Source organism: Lampris incognitus, chromosome 5, assembly GCF_029633865.1.
Source record: "Lampris incognitus isolate fLamInc1 chromosome 5, fLamInc1.hap2, whole genome shotgun sequence".
NCBI classification, from domain to species: domain Eukaryota; kingdom Metazoa; phylum Chordata; class Actinopteri; order Lampriformes; family Lampridae; genus Lampris; species Lampris incognitus.
The window spans coordinates 3,825,153-3,840,152 of NC_079215.1; the positions used below are offsets into that span (position 1 = coordinate 3,825,153).

A 15,000-nucleotide genomic window follows, 5' to 3' on the forward strand; every position below is an offset into this window, starting at 1 on the left:
AAACTCATTCCAGCCGCTTGTATCCACGATCTCACCCTTTCGCTCACGACCCAAAGCTCATGACCATAGGTGAGGGTTGGAACCAAGACTGACTGGTAAACTGAGAGCTTTGCCTTCCGGCTCAGCTCCCTCTTCACCACAACGGTCCGGTACAACGTCCACATTACTGCTGATGCTGCACCAATCCACCTGTCAATCTCCCGCTCCATCCTACCCTCACTCCTGAACAAGACCCCGACATACTTGAACTCCTTCACTTGAGGCAACAACTCATCCCCTTGAGAGCTTGCTTGAGATCCGTGATAGGATAGCGGTGAGATAGAGAAGATATTTATGGCTTCTGTCTCTGCTAAACCGCCCCCTGTCTGAAGTGTGTCACTCAACAATGACGCCGTTTGACAACCTGCCGTTTCACTGTCAGTGAAGGAATGCGTAGGCTCGACCCTACGGTTACGACAACGTGTTCACGAAGCCGCGAGAGAAGTTATTTGTGGGTAAAGAGCAAGTGAGAGCACGCACCGCACACCATGATATATGATGATCTATTGTACACTAACACTTGTTTATGTTGAATAGTTCGCCATGACGAAGCCAACAAAACGCAACACCACCAGTCGTCATGTAAACCACACTTCAAACTTTACATGTAGTGGTATTTACATGTGTATTATATCCCAAATATATGGTATTTGTACGTGTTGTCGGTCTGTGGATGTGAGCACGCTGTGTTTGTGCTTCAGGTTCACAGCAGCTCTTGTACTGCAGGGGTATTAAAGATAACGCCTCAACTCCATCACCCCCCTCCCCCGTTTTTTCTCCCCTATCGTACTTGGCCAATTGCCCCACTCTTCTGATCCGGTCTCTGCTCCACCCCCTCTGCTGATCCGGGGAGGGCTGCAGACTACCACATGCCTCCTCCATACATGTGGAGTCACCAGCCGCTTCTTTTTCACCTGACAGTGAGGAGTTTCACCAGGGGGACGTAGCACGTGGGAGGATCACGCTATTCCCCCCAGTTCCCCCTCCCCCCTGAACGGGTGCCCCGGCTGACCAGAGGAGGCGCTATTGCAGCGACCAGGACACACACTCACATCCGGCTCCACGTCCCGTAGACTCAGCCAATTGAGTCTGTAAGGGCGCCCGGCCGAGCCGGAGGTAACACAGGGATTCGAACCAGCGATCCCCATGTCGGTAGGCAACAGACTAGACCGTTATGCCACCCGGACGCCCTTCTCCCTGTTTTTTACCAATTCATACACACTGCTGCCTAATGCCAAGCATGCTTTCTCCCCCTGTCTCTCCCCCTGTCTCTCTCTCTCCCTCCCCCTGTCTCTCTCTCTGACTCTCTCTCTGTCTCTCTCGCTTTCTCTCTCTCTCTCCCCCTGTCTCTCTCTCTGACTCTCTCTCTGTCTCTCTCGCTTTCTCTCTCTCTCTCCCCCTGTCTCTCTCTCTCTCTCTCTCTCTCACTCTCTCTCTCTCTCTCTCTCTCTCCCCCTGTCTCTCTCTCTCTCTCTCTGTCTGTCTGCCTGTCTCTCTGCACACACCCTGTCACAGGGACAGGCAAACACTGTGACATCTGGCAAAGCTCCCCGGCCACATGACTGTATTATTAACACACTCCTCACACGGGCACGCACACAACTGGTTAACAACACCAACCGTTAACACAGCGGGAGGTGGAGCTCTGGAGAGCCTCTCTCTCTCCAACAGTATCCCCCCTTACATTTGACCTGTCATGCATCACTCCAGCTATCGCTCTCTCTCTCTCTCTCTCTCCCACCTCACTTTCTGTCTCCCACCTCACTCTCTCGGTCTCCCTCCTCACTCTCTCTCTCTCTCTCTCTCTCTCTCTCTCTCTCTCTCTCTCCCTCCCTCTCTGTCTCCCACCTCACTCTCTCGGTCTCCCTCCTCACTCTCTCCCCTCACTCTCTCACTCTCTCTCCTCACTCTCTCGCTCTGTCTCCCTCCTCACTCTCTTGCTCCTCTCTCTCTCTCTCTCTCTGTCTCCCTCTCCCTCTCCCTCCCTCCCTCTCCTCACTCTCTCTCCCCTCACTCTCTCGCTCTCTCTCTCCTCACTCTTTCTCCCTCTCCTCACCACACCACCGTCGTCTAGTATACGTTCGTTCTGTCTCGCTCTTATTTACCTGCTTACGTTCACACTCTCTCTCCACCTTCCCCTCATCCGTCATATGGAGAGGCCCTGACTGTAGCCTCTTACTGCTGGTCTGACCTTCAACTCAAATGGAATGGCAGAAATGTATAGATCTCCAGTGTCAGAACACACACACACACACACACACACACACACACACACACCACAGCTTGGCCTGTTAAACCAACATACTTCTCTGCTGGCATGTTGAATGATGGATGTCATGGTTATTTCTCATGGACCAACACACAGCATGAGCGTGTTACTGTCAGGCTCTGCAGCGTATAGTGACTGTATTGTGTGGCGGCCTGCAGCTTTAGCAGGGGGTGGTAGCAGCATTTCGTGGTGCGGGTCAGCACTGGCCTGTCTGTGGTGGCTTAACTTAGTCGTTAGATGAGAATAAGAGCAGCAGATTTGAGTTTCAGGATTGCCCCTGTGACGGCCTGGTGGCCTGTCCAGGGTGTCTCCCCCCCCCCCCCCGCTGCCCAGTGGCTGCTGGGATGGGCTCCAGCACCCCCGCCACCCTGAGAGCAGGATACGTAAGGGGTTTGGGTAATGGCTGGACGGAGAATCTCTGTCTGAGATGCCACTTACGCCAAGGTTCATTTTCACAGTTTTGAAATATTTGCCTTCGCCTTCATCCCCATTTGCATGGCAGCAGTGTGCCGGTGTCAGGAATAATCCTTTCAGGCGTCCGGGTAGCATGCCGGTCTATTCTGTTGCCTACCAACACAGAGATCGCTGGTTTCGAATCCCCGTGTTACCTCCGGCTTGGTCGGGCGTCCCTACAGATACAATTGTCCTTGTCTGTGGGTGGGAGGCCGGATGTGGGTAAGTGTCCTGGTCGCTCCACTAGCGCCTCCTCTGGTCTCGGTCGGAGTGCCTGTTCAGGGGGGGGGGACTGGGGGGGAATATCGTGATCCTCCCACGCGCTACGTCCCCCTGGCGAAACTCCTCACTGTCAGGTGAAAAGAAGCGGCTGGCGACTCCACATGTATGGGAGGAGGCAGGCGGTAGTCTGCAGCCCTCCGCCCAGATAGCAGACACATTTGGGCCTAATCTGGGCCACTTTTGGTACTTACAGCTCAGTTACGGCACTGGCAACTGTTGTGTGGGCCAGACATGGCCCCAGTGTAATGAACCGGGCCTGACTTGGGTTACAGCACCATACTATGGGGGCCAGATGTGGCCCACATTTAACGAGCCAGGCTTGACTTGCGTTAAGGCACATGCTGTGTGGGCCAGAAGAGGCCCAAATGTCCCATGACCTGTGGCTGAGTGGAGGCAGCCACAGCCGTCATTCAGGACCAAATGTGGACCCTAAGATAACTGCAGATGTGGGCCATATTTGGGCCAAAGATTCTTTGCTATCTGGGCCGTATCAGCAGAGGGGGTTGAGCAGCGACTGGGATGGCTTGAAAATAGGGTAATTGGTCAAGTACAGTTGAGGGGGAAAAGGTGTGTGTGTGTTGGGGGGGGGGGATCCTTTCTTGGGTCACTGCAAACATCAGCACCTGTCATAGCAAGGGAACGATTCAATTTTGAGATGACTGGGAGAGGTCCATTTTGACCTTTGACCTTTTTAATTGAGTTCTACTGCTCACAGTCTTCGGGAGGACGAGGGCTATGGTGGTTTTCAGGTAAAAGACAGCTATCTCTGCAGCCAGAACGAAGGCGAGGGGCCTGGATGGGAATTCGTTTTGTCCCAGTCGTTTCCTTGTTCCCACATGTTCCCGCGAGGCGCTCGTATGTTGAAGATAATTTCCAGGGTTTCTGGGGGTCATATATTATAATGATGTCATTATTCCACGCCAACACTTGCCTAGCACCTGCTGTCTTGTTTCTCTCTCTCTCTCTCTCTCTCTCTCTCTCTCACTCTCTCTCTCTCTCTCTCTCTCTCTCTCTCTCTCTCCTCTCTCTCTCTCTCTCTCTCTCTCTCTCTCTCTCTCTCTCTCTGTCTCTCTCTCTCTCTCTCTCTCACAACACACACACACACACAGGCATGCCCAAGTCCAAACACATCGTCCCCGCTGTTGTTTTCCGCCACACGATAAAGAGCTGGCCTGTCTCTGGGCCGGCCCAGCTGTTGGCTTTATGTCATTGTCACCGTGCTAACGGCGGGTCATGCTAACACCGGGACTAGGGGGAAATGGCAACTGTCTCGCCGCACAGCCAGTTGTTACAACACGAAGTCACGGGGATTTTTAAAGCACGACGTCAGAATCCCGTCCATCCTGCAGGTCACATGGCGTGCATGGAGGACTTGAATTTGGTGGTTGCTGCGATTCACTTTTACATGTTAACGGCTCGGTTACAGGACGGTTACTGCAGTTAAAGTTGTCACCGCGATGCGGGACAAGTTTTGCTACACTAAGCCGTGGGGCTGTGTGTCTTAGCGAGAATCTGGCGATACGATACGTATCACGATACAGGGGTTCTTCTTCTTCTTCTTCCTTCGGCATCATCAGCTACGATGTTGGCTGCCAAAAAACATGCTCAACAACGTGTTGTTAAGCATGTTTTGGGTTTTCGGTAATAAAATAGACAGTGGTTTACCATTGCCTTCTGCCCACAGTACAGGAGACCAGATACTAGAGTTCCCAGCATGCCTCCTGTTGTCCTGAAGCTACCGTTGGCCCGACGGTTTGGCTCCTCCAACAGCTACAGGTACTACACTGCTGCTGCCCCAGTGTAGACAAGGTCTATGTAAAGGAGACCTTCAAACGCCTTGTCTCAGTGCCGTTATGGGGCCTTTGCAGCTTCCTGTATGTCCACCAGTGCCACCCAATGGCCCACTGCGCCCTGCTAGCAACCGCCGCTGTTGCTGGGCGACTGCTTATTCGTCAGGTAAGCCTAATCATTTCGCAGCTGTCCCCCATATTTGAGGGAGCGTTCCACTATCCCCCACCTGTGGACGCTCTCCGTAGCAGTACAGCTCTGCCAGAAGGATACAGGGCTACGATTCAATATATGGTGATATATTGTGGTACTGTTAGAAAGGTGATATATTGTGGTACTGTTAGAAAGGTGATATATTGTGGTACTGTTAGAAAGGTGATATATTGTGATACTGTAAGAAAGGTGATATATTGTGGTACTGTAAGAAAGGTGATATATTGTGGTACTGTTAGAAAGGTGATGTATTGTGGTACTGTAAGAAAGGTGATATATTGTGATACTGTAAGAAAGGTGATATATTGTGGTACTGTAAGAAAGGTGATATATTGTGATACTGTTAGAAAGGTGATATATTGTGATACTGTTTGAAAGGTGATACATTGTGATACTGTTAGAAAGGTGATATATTGTGATACTGTTAGAAAGGTGATATATTGTGATTACTGTAAGAAAGGTGATATATTGTGATACTGTTAGAAAGGTGATATATTGTGATACTGTTTGAAAGGTGATACATTGTGATACTGTTAGAAAGGTGATACATTGTGATACTGTTAGAAAGGTGATATATTGTGTTACTGTTAGAAAGGTGATACATTGTGATACTGTTAGAAAGGTGATATATTGTGATACTGTTAGAAAGGTGATACATTGTGATACTGTTAGAAAGGTGATATATTGTGATACTGTTAGAAAGGTGATACATTGTGATACTGTTAGAAAGGTGATACATTGTGATACTGTTAGAAAGGTGATATATTGTGATACTGTTAGAAAGGTGATACATTGTGGTACTGTTAGAAAGTTGATACATTGTGATACTGTTAGAAAGGTGATATATTGTGGTACTGTAAGAAAGGTGATATATTGTGATACTGTTAGAAAGGTGATATATTGTGATACTGTTAGAAAGGTGATATATTGTGATACTGTAAGAAAGGTGATATATTGTGGTACTGTAAGAAAGGTGATATATTGTGGTACTGTAAGAAAGGTGATATATTGTGATACTGTAAGAAAGGTGATATATTGTGATACTGTAAGAAAGGTGATATATTGTGGTACTGTAAGAAAGGTGATATATTGTGATACTGTTAGAAAGGTGATATATTGTGATACTGTAAGAAAGGTGATATATTGTGATACTGTAAGAAAGGTGATATATTGTGATACTGTAAGAAAGGTGATATATTGTGGTACTGTTAGAAAGGTGATATATTGTGATACTGTTAGAAAGGTGATATATTGTGATACTGTAAGAAAGGTGATATATTGTGGTACTGTAAGAAAGGTGATATATTGTGGTACTGTTAGAAAGGTGATATATTGTGATACTGTTAGAAAGGTGATACATTGTGATACTGTTAGAAAGGTGATATATTGTGATACTGCAAGAAAGGTGATATATTTTGATACTGTAAGAAAGGTGATATATTGCGGTTTCATAGGCCTGTGTTCTTTGTGCTTATGCTGCTTCCTGTCTCAGTTTACGTTGTTGGGTTGGAGTGGAAGAGTCAAATGGCTGAAGACAGATTACAACACTGTTATCTAGCGGTCGTGGGGTTACACACAACACAACATGTTTGTCACGAACCTTCACATGTAAACAATTAAAGATGGATACAGTGGTTTTGAGAATTGATCCAGTATCACAAGAGATAATATTGCAATACTCAAGTGTATCAATATTTTCTTACACCCCCACTAAGCCATAAATAACGTGATCGCTGGCAGAGACCATGTGTTTACTATACGTGTTTCGTACTGGCACGTGTCTTTAATAAACAAGTGGTGTGATGATACACCGGGAGGTGGATGAGATGATGGGTGTGTAGAAAGAAAGGGGAGAAGCATGCATGTGCTTGTGAGAGGATAAATTAGTCGTTGGTGGAATGAGCCTTTGCCGCATGCCTTTGAGTTGACTCGCAGATGTTTCAGGGTTGGCTAACACGTCTGTTGTAAGAGCGATTAAACTGGAATGCAGTTGTCGGGCAGTGTCAAGAGACGCACTCGCACATCGCAGGCACGCAAAGAAGAAAAAGACTTCCAACCTCTTGACTCTTCTCTCGCTCCTGCTCTGGCTTAAAGCTGTTCCACACGATGTGTTGATGGAGAATGCTTGTGTGTGTATCGATTATGTGTTTATGCAGTGTACACAACATTTTAGAGCAGTCTGTCCATGTGAAAATTTGCTTTTAGCAGCCCTGCAGCTCCATTACAAGGCCCCAGCTTTCTGCGGCTTGGTCCGAACCGGATCTCATGCCATCGGGGATGCACTGAGCGTCTCTGATATCTGGAGGTCTTTAAGCTAAAACGATGGACCCAGAGTCGGCAAGACCTGCTACGAATGTCAAGAATGGTTGTGTGTTTTACAAACAACGAGACTCACTGCACATTTTTTTTATCAATTGTGAAGCGGCAGGTCCCAAAATGCGGTCCGGGGACTAACAGGGAGTCCTTGGGGTGGTTTCAGGGGCCCTCAGCGAAATGAGTGACGGTGTCATTTCCCTATTATTTCATTTGAAATGGCACACGGGCATCTGGATAGCACGGCGGTCTATTCCGTTGCCTAACAACACGGGGATCGCTGGTTCGAATCCCCGTGTTACCTCCGGCTTGGTCGGGCGTCCCTACAGACACAATTGTCCGTGTCTGCGGGTGGGAAGCCAGATGTGGGTATGTGTCCTGGTTGCTGCACTAGCGCCTCCTCTGGTCAGTTGGTGAGCCTGTTCAGAGGGGAGGGGGAACTGGGGGGGAATAGCGTGATCCTCCCACGCGCTACGTCCCCCTGGTGAAACTCCTCACTGTCAGGTGAAAGGAAGCGGCTGGTGACTCCACATGTATGGGAGGAGGCATGTGGTAGTCTGCAGCCCTCCCCGGATCAGCAGAGGGGGTGGAGCAGAGACCGGGATGGCTCGGAAGAGTGGAGTAATTGGCCGTTTACAATTGGGGAGAAAAGGCGGGGGGGATCCAAAAAATAAAAAATAAAGAAATGGCACAGACAGAGCGACAGAGAGAGAGAGAGAGAGAGAGAAAGTGTTTCATGGATATGACATTTCTGAACAGACATCGCTCTCACTCTTTTTCCCCCTTCCTTCCTTCCTTCCTTCCTTCCTTCCTTCCTTCCTTCCTTCCTTCCTTCCTTCCTTCCTTCCTTCCTATGGTACAAACAATTGTCCTCTTCTCTCCCTGCAGTCTTGTCGTCTCAGAGCTGCGCGCGCCTGCAGACGGAGAAGGAGGAGGCACGTGTCTCCCTGGAGGAGACGCTGAAGAAGCTGGAGGAGCAGCACAAGGAGGAGCTGGCACAGCTGGAGGACAGGTGTTCATCACATTTGGCTCTGGGTTGGATCGATACGCTACTTAAAACCGCTGTTATCTCAAGCCACCTTACCCGGGTTGAGCTACCAGATCTGTGCTCATTTCCTGTTGAGGTTTCTCACCAGCACAATACCTGCTACCTGCTGAATACTGTGTAGTAACCAAACACTAATGCCCCTCCTCCACTACATGGTAACGGATCTACTCTACTCTACTCTACTCTACTCTATTCGACTCTACTCGCTTTACTTTGTGGAATTTGGTTTTCCACTGCAGATAGTCTCCCCTCACGGCGAAGCCCCGCTGATCATTTTTGGGCATATTGACTAGTTTGTTTTTTGTTTTTAATTTATTTAAATAAATAAATATTAATATAGTACATATATTTATTTTAGATTTTATTTATTTATTTATTTATTTATAGTGGTATTTTCAAGTCACCTTTTAGTATCGGCTCAGCTCACTTGGAACCTCCACGGAGGCAGTACCAAAAAAAGGACCTCGACCTGGTACCAGGTACTATCCCTAACAGTACGGTGGCCCAGTGGTTAGTGCTGTTGCCTCACAGCAAGAAGGTCCTGGGTTTGAACCCCGGGGTTGTCCAACCTTGGGGGTCATCCTGGGTCGTCCTCTGTGTGGAGTTTGCATGTTCTCCCCGCGTTTGTGGTGGGGTTTCTCCGGGTGCTCCGGTTTCCCCCACCATCAAAAAGACATGCATGTTAGGGTTAATACTCCTGTCTGTGTCCCTGACCGAGGCACGGCAAGACGGACTGGAGTTGGTCCCTGGGTGCTGCACGACGACTGCCCACTGCTCCTAGCTACACAGCTAGAATGGTTACATGCAGAGAGGAATTTCCCCACAGGGGTCAATAAAGTAGTAAAAAAGTAAAACAAAGCAACTTTTGCCCAATGGAAAACGAGTAGAGTTGAGTCGAGGCGGTACCATGCGGTAGAAAACCAGAAGAAGTGAGTAGAGTTGAGTCGAGGTGGAACCATGTGGTGGAAAACCAGAAGAAGTGAGTAGAGTTGAGTCGAGGTGGAACCATGTGGTGGAAAACCAGAAGAAGCGAGTAGAGTTGAGTCGAGGTGGTACCACGTGGTGGAAAACCAGAAGAAGCGAGTAGAGTTGAGTCGAGGCGGAACCATGTGGTGGAAAACCAGAAGAAGCGAGTAGAGTTGAGTCGAGGTGGTACCACGTGGTGGAAAAACCAGAAGAAGCAAGTAGAGTTGAGTCGAGGTGGTACCATGTGGTGGAAAACCAGAAGAAGTGAGTAGAGTTGAGTCGAGGCGGGTACCATGTGGTGGAAAACCAGAAGAAGCGAGTAGAGTTGAGTCGAGGCGGTACCACGTGGTGGAAAACCAGAAGAAGCAAGTAGAGTTGAGTCGAGGTGGTACCATGTGGTGGAAAACCAGAAGAAGCGAGTAGAGTTGAGTCGAGGTGGTACCAAGGTGGTGGAAAACCAGAAGAAGTGAGTGGAGTGGAGTGGAGTGTAGGTGGTACCATGTGGTGGAAAAGGGGCATAAATGTCTAGTAAAACAGTTTCTGATGTGTCACTGAGCTTAGCACTTTTTTTTTACTTGAAAAATTGAGTGAAAAATGTAAATTTTCAATTCTTATTCCCTTTGAATGGAAGAAGCGGAGGCGCCCAATGAAAATACCACTTTTGTGTTGCGTACAGAGGCCCTGCATGCGGAAACAGCAGCGCAGCACTGGAGGACAGTACCGTGTCTCAACCTGCGCCTTTGTTCTGGCTTGTTTGTCCCAGGTTAAGGAGCTTCTATCAGACGGAGTGGGACAAAGTCCACCAGGCATACCAAGAGGAGGCCGACAAATGTCGCACACTGATGGAACAGCAGGTACACACACACACACACACATACTTCATACGTGCTCTCGGCTTTACCTCTGATACAAATGAGGCGTGTGCTCTCCCTGGTGCTCGCGGCGAGGTCCGCAGGCAGTAGACAACGCCGGATGCTCCCGGAGCGGTCCGGCCACGTGACTTCTGCTCCGCTCCGCTTTGTGCCTCGTTACTACCACAGGCTTCTCACATGTGGTGGATGCGGGTCAGGAGCAAAGACTGGTGGGAGAGGGTCGTTTTGAGAGACTTTTCCGATGGCGAGCGGAGGGAGACTTTTCGGATGACGTGCAGGTCATTCTCGCTCCAGCGCTCGCCATGTTGATACCACGCTGTTCCACTTCCGGGTGAAAGACCGCCGCGGGAACTATGGATCACGTGCAGAACGCCCAGGCCAGTTCGGGGCTGATTGAAGCGTACACCATGCCAGAGTAAATCCATCCCCAGCCGCATCATCTAGGTGTGTGAGTCTCTGTGAGGAAGCCTGGCCTGAGTGGCTAAAATGTGGGAGGAGGACTCGAGACTGTTCCTGTATAATAAAATGATTTACTGACAGGGGTGGAGCGACATACGACCTGAACAAGCTCAACTCCCAGTAACTGAGCTTTAAACAAGCAGGTCTAGTGATGGTTAGCTCATTTTCAACTGAGCTTTAAACTGACAAATAAATGAGCAAAACCCAACTCCCCACAGTCGGAACATCTTGTGCACACATCTACACCCTGATGTCCTGCCCCCCCCCCCCCCAAGCAGGTCCAGAGCTGCTGCTTAAGTAGTCCTGGAGCCGCTCAGCAGCACCTGAGTTTAGGCTGCACCACTGTGGCAAGGAAAGCCAACACCTGGTGCCGTTTGAGGTGATGGGACAAATGGTTGTGTTCTCACCCACTTTGTCACAGTCCAACCTCCCGAAATTGGATTTAGTACGACTTCAGTGGGACTAACACGTTTCCGTGTGTTTTAAAAGTCCAGTTTTAGTCGCACCGACACAATAAACCCACTTTCTAACGTCATGTAACCGTACTGAGTCAGGTGTTGCACAGCCTTTGTTCCCGCCGTTCGCCCCGGCTTCCCGACCCCGTGCTGGAGCGTGTTTTTCATGTGTGTACATTTGAATTATTTCTCTTACGTTTTATTGTGGCGTGATGAACCGTGTCGAACATGTTAACCCATGGCAACACAGACAACGCCGTCCCACCGACGCACCGTTTAGCGGGTGATGGCGGGATTTAACAGAGCCCAGAGGTGTGCCGTGTTTTCTTCTCACCCTGCTCCAGCCTGCATGCTCTCCATAGGTCTGAAACAAGGACGAGCCTCTTCATTTATTCACTGCTCTCAGCGACAACAAGTCCTTTCTCTTTCCTTGGCTGCCAAATGGCTCCTCGTTTGCGAGAGCCCCCTCCCCCTCCCCCATGACGTTCCAGCCTCAGCAGCCCCCCAGGAGAAAGACGTGTCTGGGAAACACGGTGTATGGGATGCGCCACATGGCGGCGGCGGTGGAAGGTCAGAAGGTCAACACTGTGTGGTTATTCCAGCACTGAACAACAGTCATCCTGCAGAGTGTCGCCCGCCTGGGTGTTACCACGCTGGCTGATAAGTGGCGGTGTAAATCTACTCTGTATTTACCTTTCCCTTATTCGCCGCTTCTTGATGGTCCAAGACGCACTTAAGCTGAGTACACTTGACATGACGTGCAGTCTTGGCTACGATGTGATTACCGTGTAGCGAATGTACGAGTGCTGCTTTGATGTGCTTACCGTGTAGCGCTCTACGATGCCAGTTGGTCACACTCTGCAGCGTGTCCGCTACCGGCCGAGACTCCGGTAGGCTGCCTTGGATGAGGGACTCTGCCAAAAGAGTAAATACATGTAACGAGTGCCTGAAAATACTCACTACCTGCCCCGCCCCGCTTTCATTTGTTCTGGCTTGATGCACGTTTACTTGATGCACGTTTAGAGTATGAGCCTCATCACTGATTATCACTGACAGTAAATGACAGCACAGTTGCACAGTTAACACTGACTTTTTACATTGGCACTACGCTGGTTATCTCATGTGTGTGTCTATATATATACACTACCGTTCAAAAGTTTGGGATCACCCAAACAATTTTGTGTTTTCCATGAAAAGTCACACTTATTCACCACCATATGTTGTGAAATGAATAGAAAATAGAGTCAAGACATTGACAAGGTTAGAAATAATGATTTGTATTTGAAATAAGATTTTTTTTACATCAAACTTTGCTTTCGTCAAAGAATCCTCCATTTGCAGCAATTACAGCATTGCAGACCTTTGGCATTCTAGCTGTTAATTTGTTGAGGTAATCTGGAGAAATTGCACCCCACGCTTCCAGAAGCAGGTCCCACAAGTTGGATTGGTTGGATGGGCACTTCTTTGAGCAGATTGAGTTTCTGGAGCATCACATTTGTGGGGTCAATTAAACGCTCAAAATGGCCAGAAAAAGAGAACTTTCATCTGAAACTCGACAGTCTATTCTTGTTCTTAGAAATGAAGGCTATTCCATGCGAGAAATTGCTAAGAAATTGAAGATTTCCTACACCGGTGTGTACTACTCCCTTCAGAGGACAGCACAAACAGGCTCTAACCAGAGTAGAAAAAGAAGTGGGAGGCCGCGTTGCACAACTGAGCAAGAAGATAAGTACATTAGAGTCTCTAGTTTGAGAAACAGACGCCTCACAGGTCCCCAACTGGCATCTTCATTAAATAGTACCTGTTAGAGCCTGTTTGTGCTGTCCTCTGAAGGGAGTAGTACACACCGGTGTAGGAAATCTTCAATTTCTTAGCAATTTCTCGCATGGAATAGCCTTCATTTCTAAGAACAAGAATAGACTGTCGAGTTTCAGATGAAAGTTCTCTTTTTCTGGCCATTTTGAGCGTTTAATTGACCCCACAAATGTGATGCTCCAGAAACTCAATCTGCTCAAAGAAGTGCCCATCCAACCAATCCAACTTGTGGGAGCTGCTTCTGGAAGCGTGGGGTGCAATTTCTCCAGATTACCTCAACAAATTAACAGCTAGAATGCCAAAGGTCTGCAATGCTGTAATTGCTGCAAATGGAGGATTCTTTGACGAAAGCAAAGTTTGATGTAAAAAAAATCTTATTTCAAATACAAATCATTATTTCTAACCTTGTCAATGTCTTGACTCTATTTTCTATTCATTTCACAACATATGGTGGTGAATAAGTGTGACTTTTCATGGAAAACACAAAATTGTTTGGGTGATCCCAAACTTTTGAACGGTAGTGTATATATATATATATATATGTGTGTGTGTGTGTGCGTATATATACAGTTTACTCAAGGAGAGAGCACATACTACATGCTACTGAACTGTATGAGAAGGTGTGTGTGTGTGTGTGTGTGTGTGTGTGTGTATGTGTTGATGGAGGGGGGGTTACAGTCAGTCAGTGGGGCGCCATCAGGAGTATCACGGACTCTCCTGTTCATCCAAGATGGCCGCCATGAAATATTTACTGACGTCATCTCGGGAATGAGGGCTGTGCAGCTCTGAGGCATTGTTGTGTCTGTTAACTGCTTTCCAAGGCCGGGACATTGAGGGGATCAAACTTGCGTGTTACTTGTTGTAGAACACAGTAGCGAGATAGCCTGTCAGAAGTGTTCCTCTATGTGAGGAGTGTCCGTGGCGTGTTCAGCGTGGGTGCTTTGCCTCCAGAGACCTTCTTCCTCCACTTCCAGACTGATCCGCCACGTTCCAGAGGCTGATGACATCATCAGATGACTCATGGAGCTGTGATTTAGTGGCCCCTGATCTCAGACCCCCCATGTGCATTAGCACATAACAACCTGCTGTGATGTGGGGGGCGGGGGGCGCTGCCGGATTTATGACCGTTGCTATGGTTGCCTCCCTGATGACGCTTATTGCAGATACCAAAGATATTGCAGCACAAAAGAGGATGGGGGCGAGGTTATGGTCAGGTTACAGTCACTCGGCTGTATACCTCTTACATGTCGGGGTCTTGGCGCCCGGGTGGCGTGGCAACAGAATAGACCACCACGCCACCCGGGCGCCTGCAGTAGTCATCTTTATCACAGAGAAATAGTCATCGAAATCGATGTGTTCTGATGGTACATCTGCAAACACCCAACCCAGCAGATAGCAGGTAAAGTTGGTAAAGACACGGCCCACAGCTGGAACTCACACAAGCAGCTTGGGTTTTGGTCCTTTTTACGTGGGACTGGAACACAAGATGAATAAGGAAACACCAGATTACACTCAACCAGCCAGTCACCCCAATGTATGAATTCATATGAGCCAAAAGTAATTAATCCCCACAGTGCCGCAGTGGGTAGCACGGTCACCTCACAGCAAGAAGGTCCTGGGTTCGAGCCCCCGGGGTAGTCCAGCCCTCGGGTCTTCCTCTGTGTGGAGTTTGCATGTTCTACCCGTGTCTGTGTGGGTTTCCTCCGGGGGCTCCGGTTCCCTCCCACAGTCCAGAGACATGTAGGTCAGGTGACTCGGGCCTACTAAGTTGTCCCTAGGTGTGTGTGTGTGTGTGTGTGTGTGTGTGTGTGTGTGTGTGTGTGCGTGTGTGTGGGCCCTGTGTGATGGTCTGGCGAGCTGTCCAGGGTGTCTCCCTGCCTGCCGCCCAATGTCTGCTGGGATAGGCTCCAGCATCCTCACCACCCTGAGAGCAGAGCAGGATAAGTGGTTCGGATAATAGATGGATGGATAATGGATGGATGGATAATGGATGGATGGATGGATAATGGATGGATGGATGGATAATGG

General features: G+C 48.7%; 1 protein-coding gene across 1 annotated transcript in view; it reads left to right on the top strand.

The window, feature by feature from the left end:
• Positions 1 to 15,000, top strand: part of LOC130112875 (microtubule-associated tumor suppressor 1-like) — a 153,239-nt gene that overhangs the window by 127,640 nt on the left and 10,599 nt on the right. Inside the window, exons 8-9 of the mRNA XM_056280393.1 lie at positions 8,246 to 8,369; positions 10,135 to 10,225. Of these exons, the coding sequence (XP_056136368.1) occupies positions 8,246 to 8,369; positions 10,135 to 10,225 (215 nt within the window). The remainder of the gene's footprint in view (positions 1 to 8,245; positions 8,370 to 10,134; positions 10,226 to 15,000) is intronic.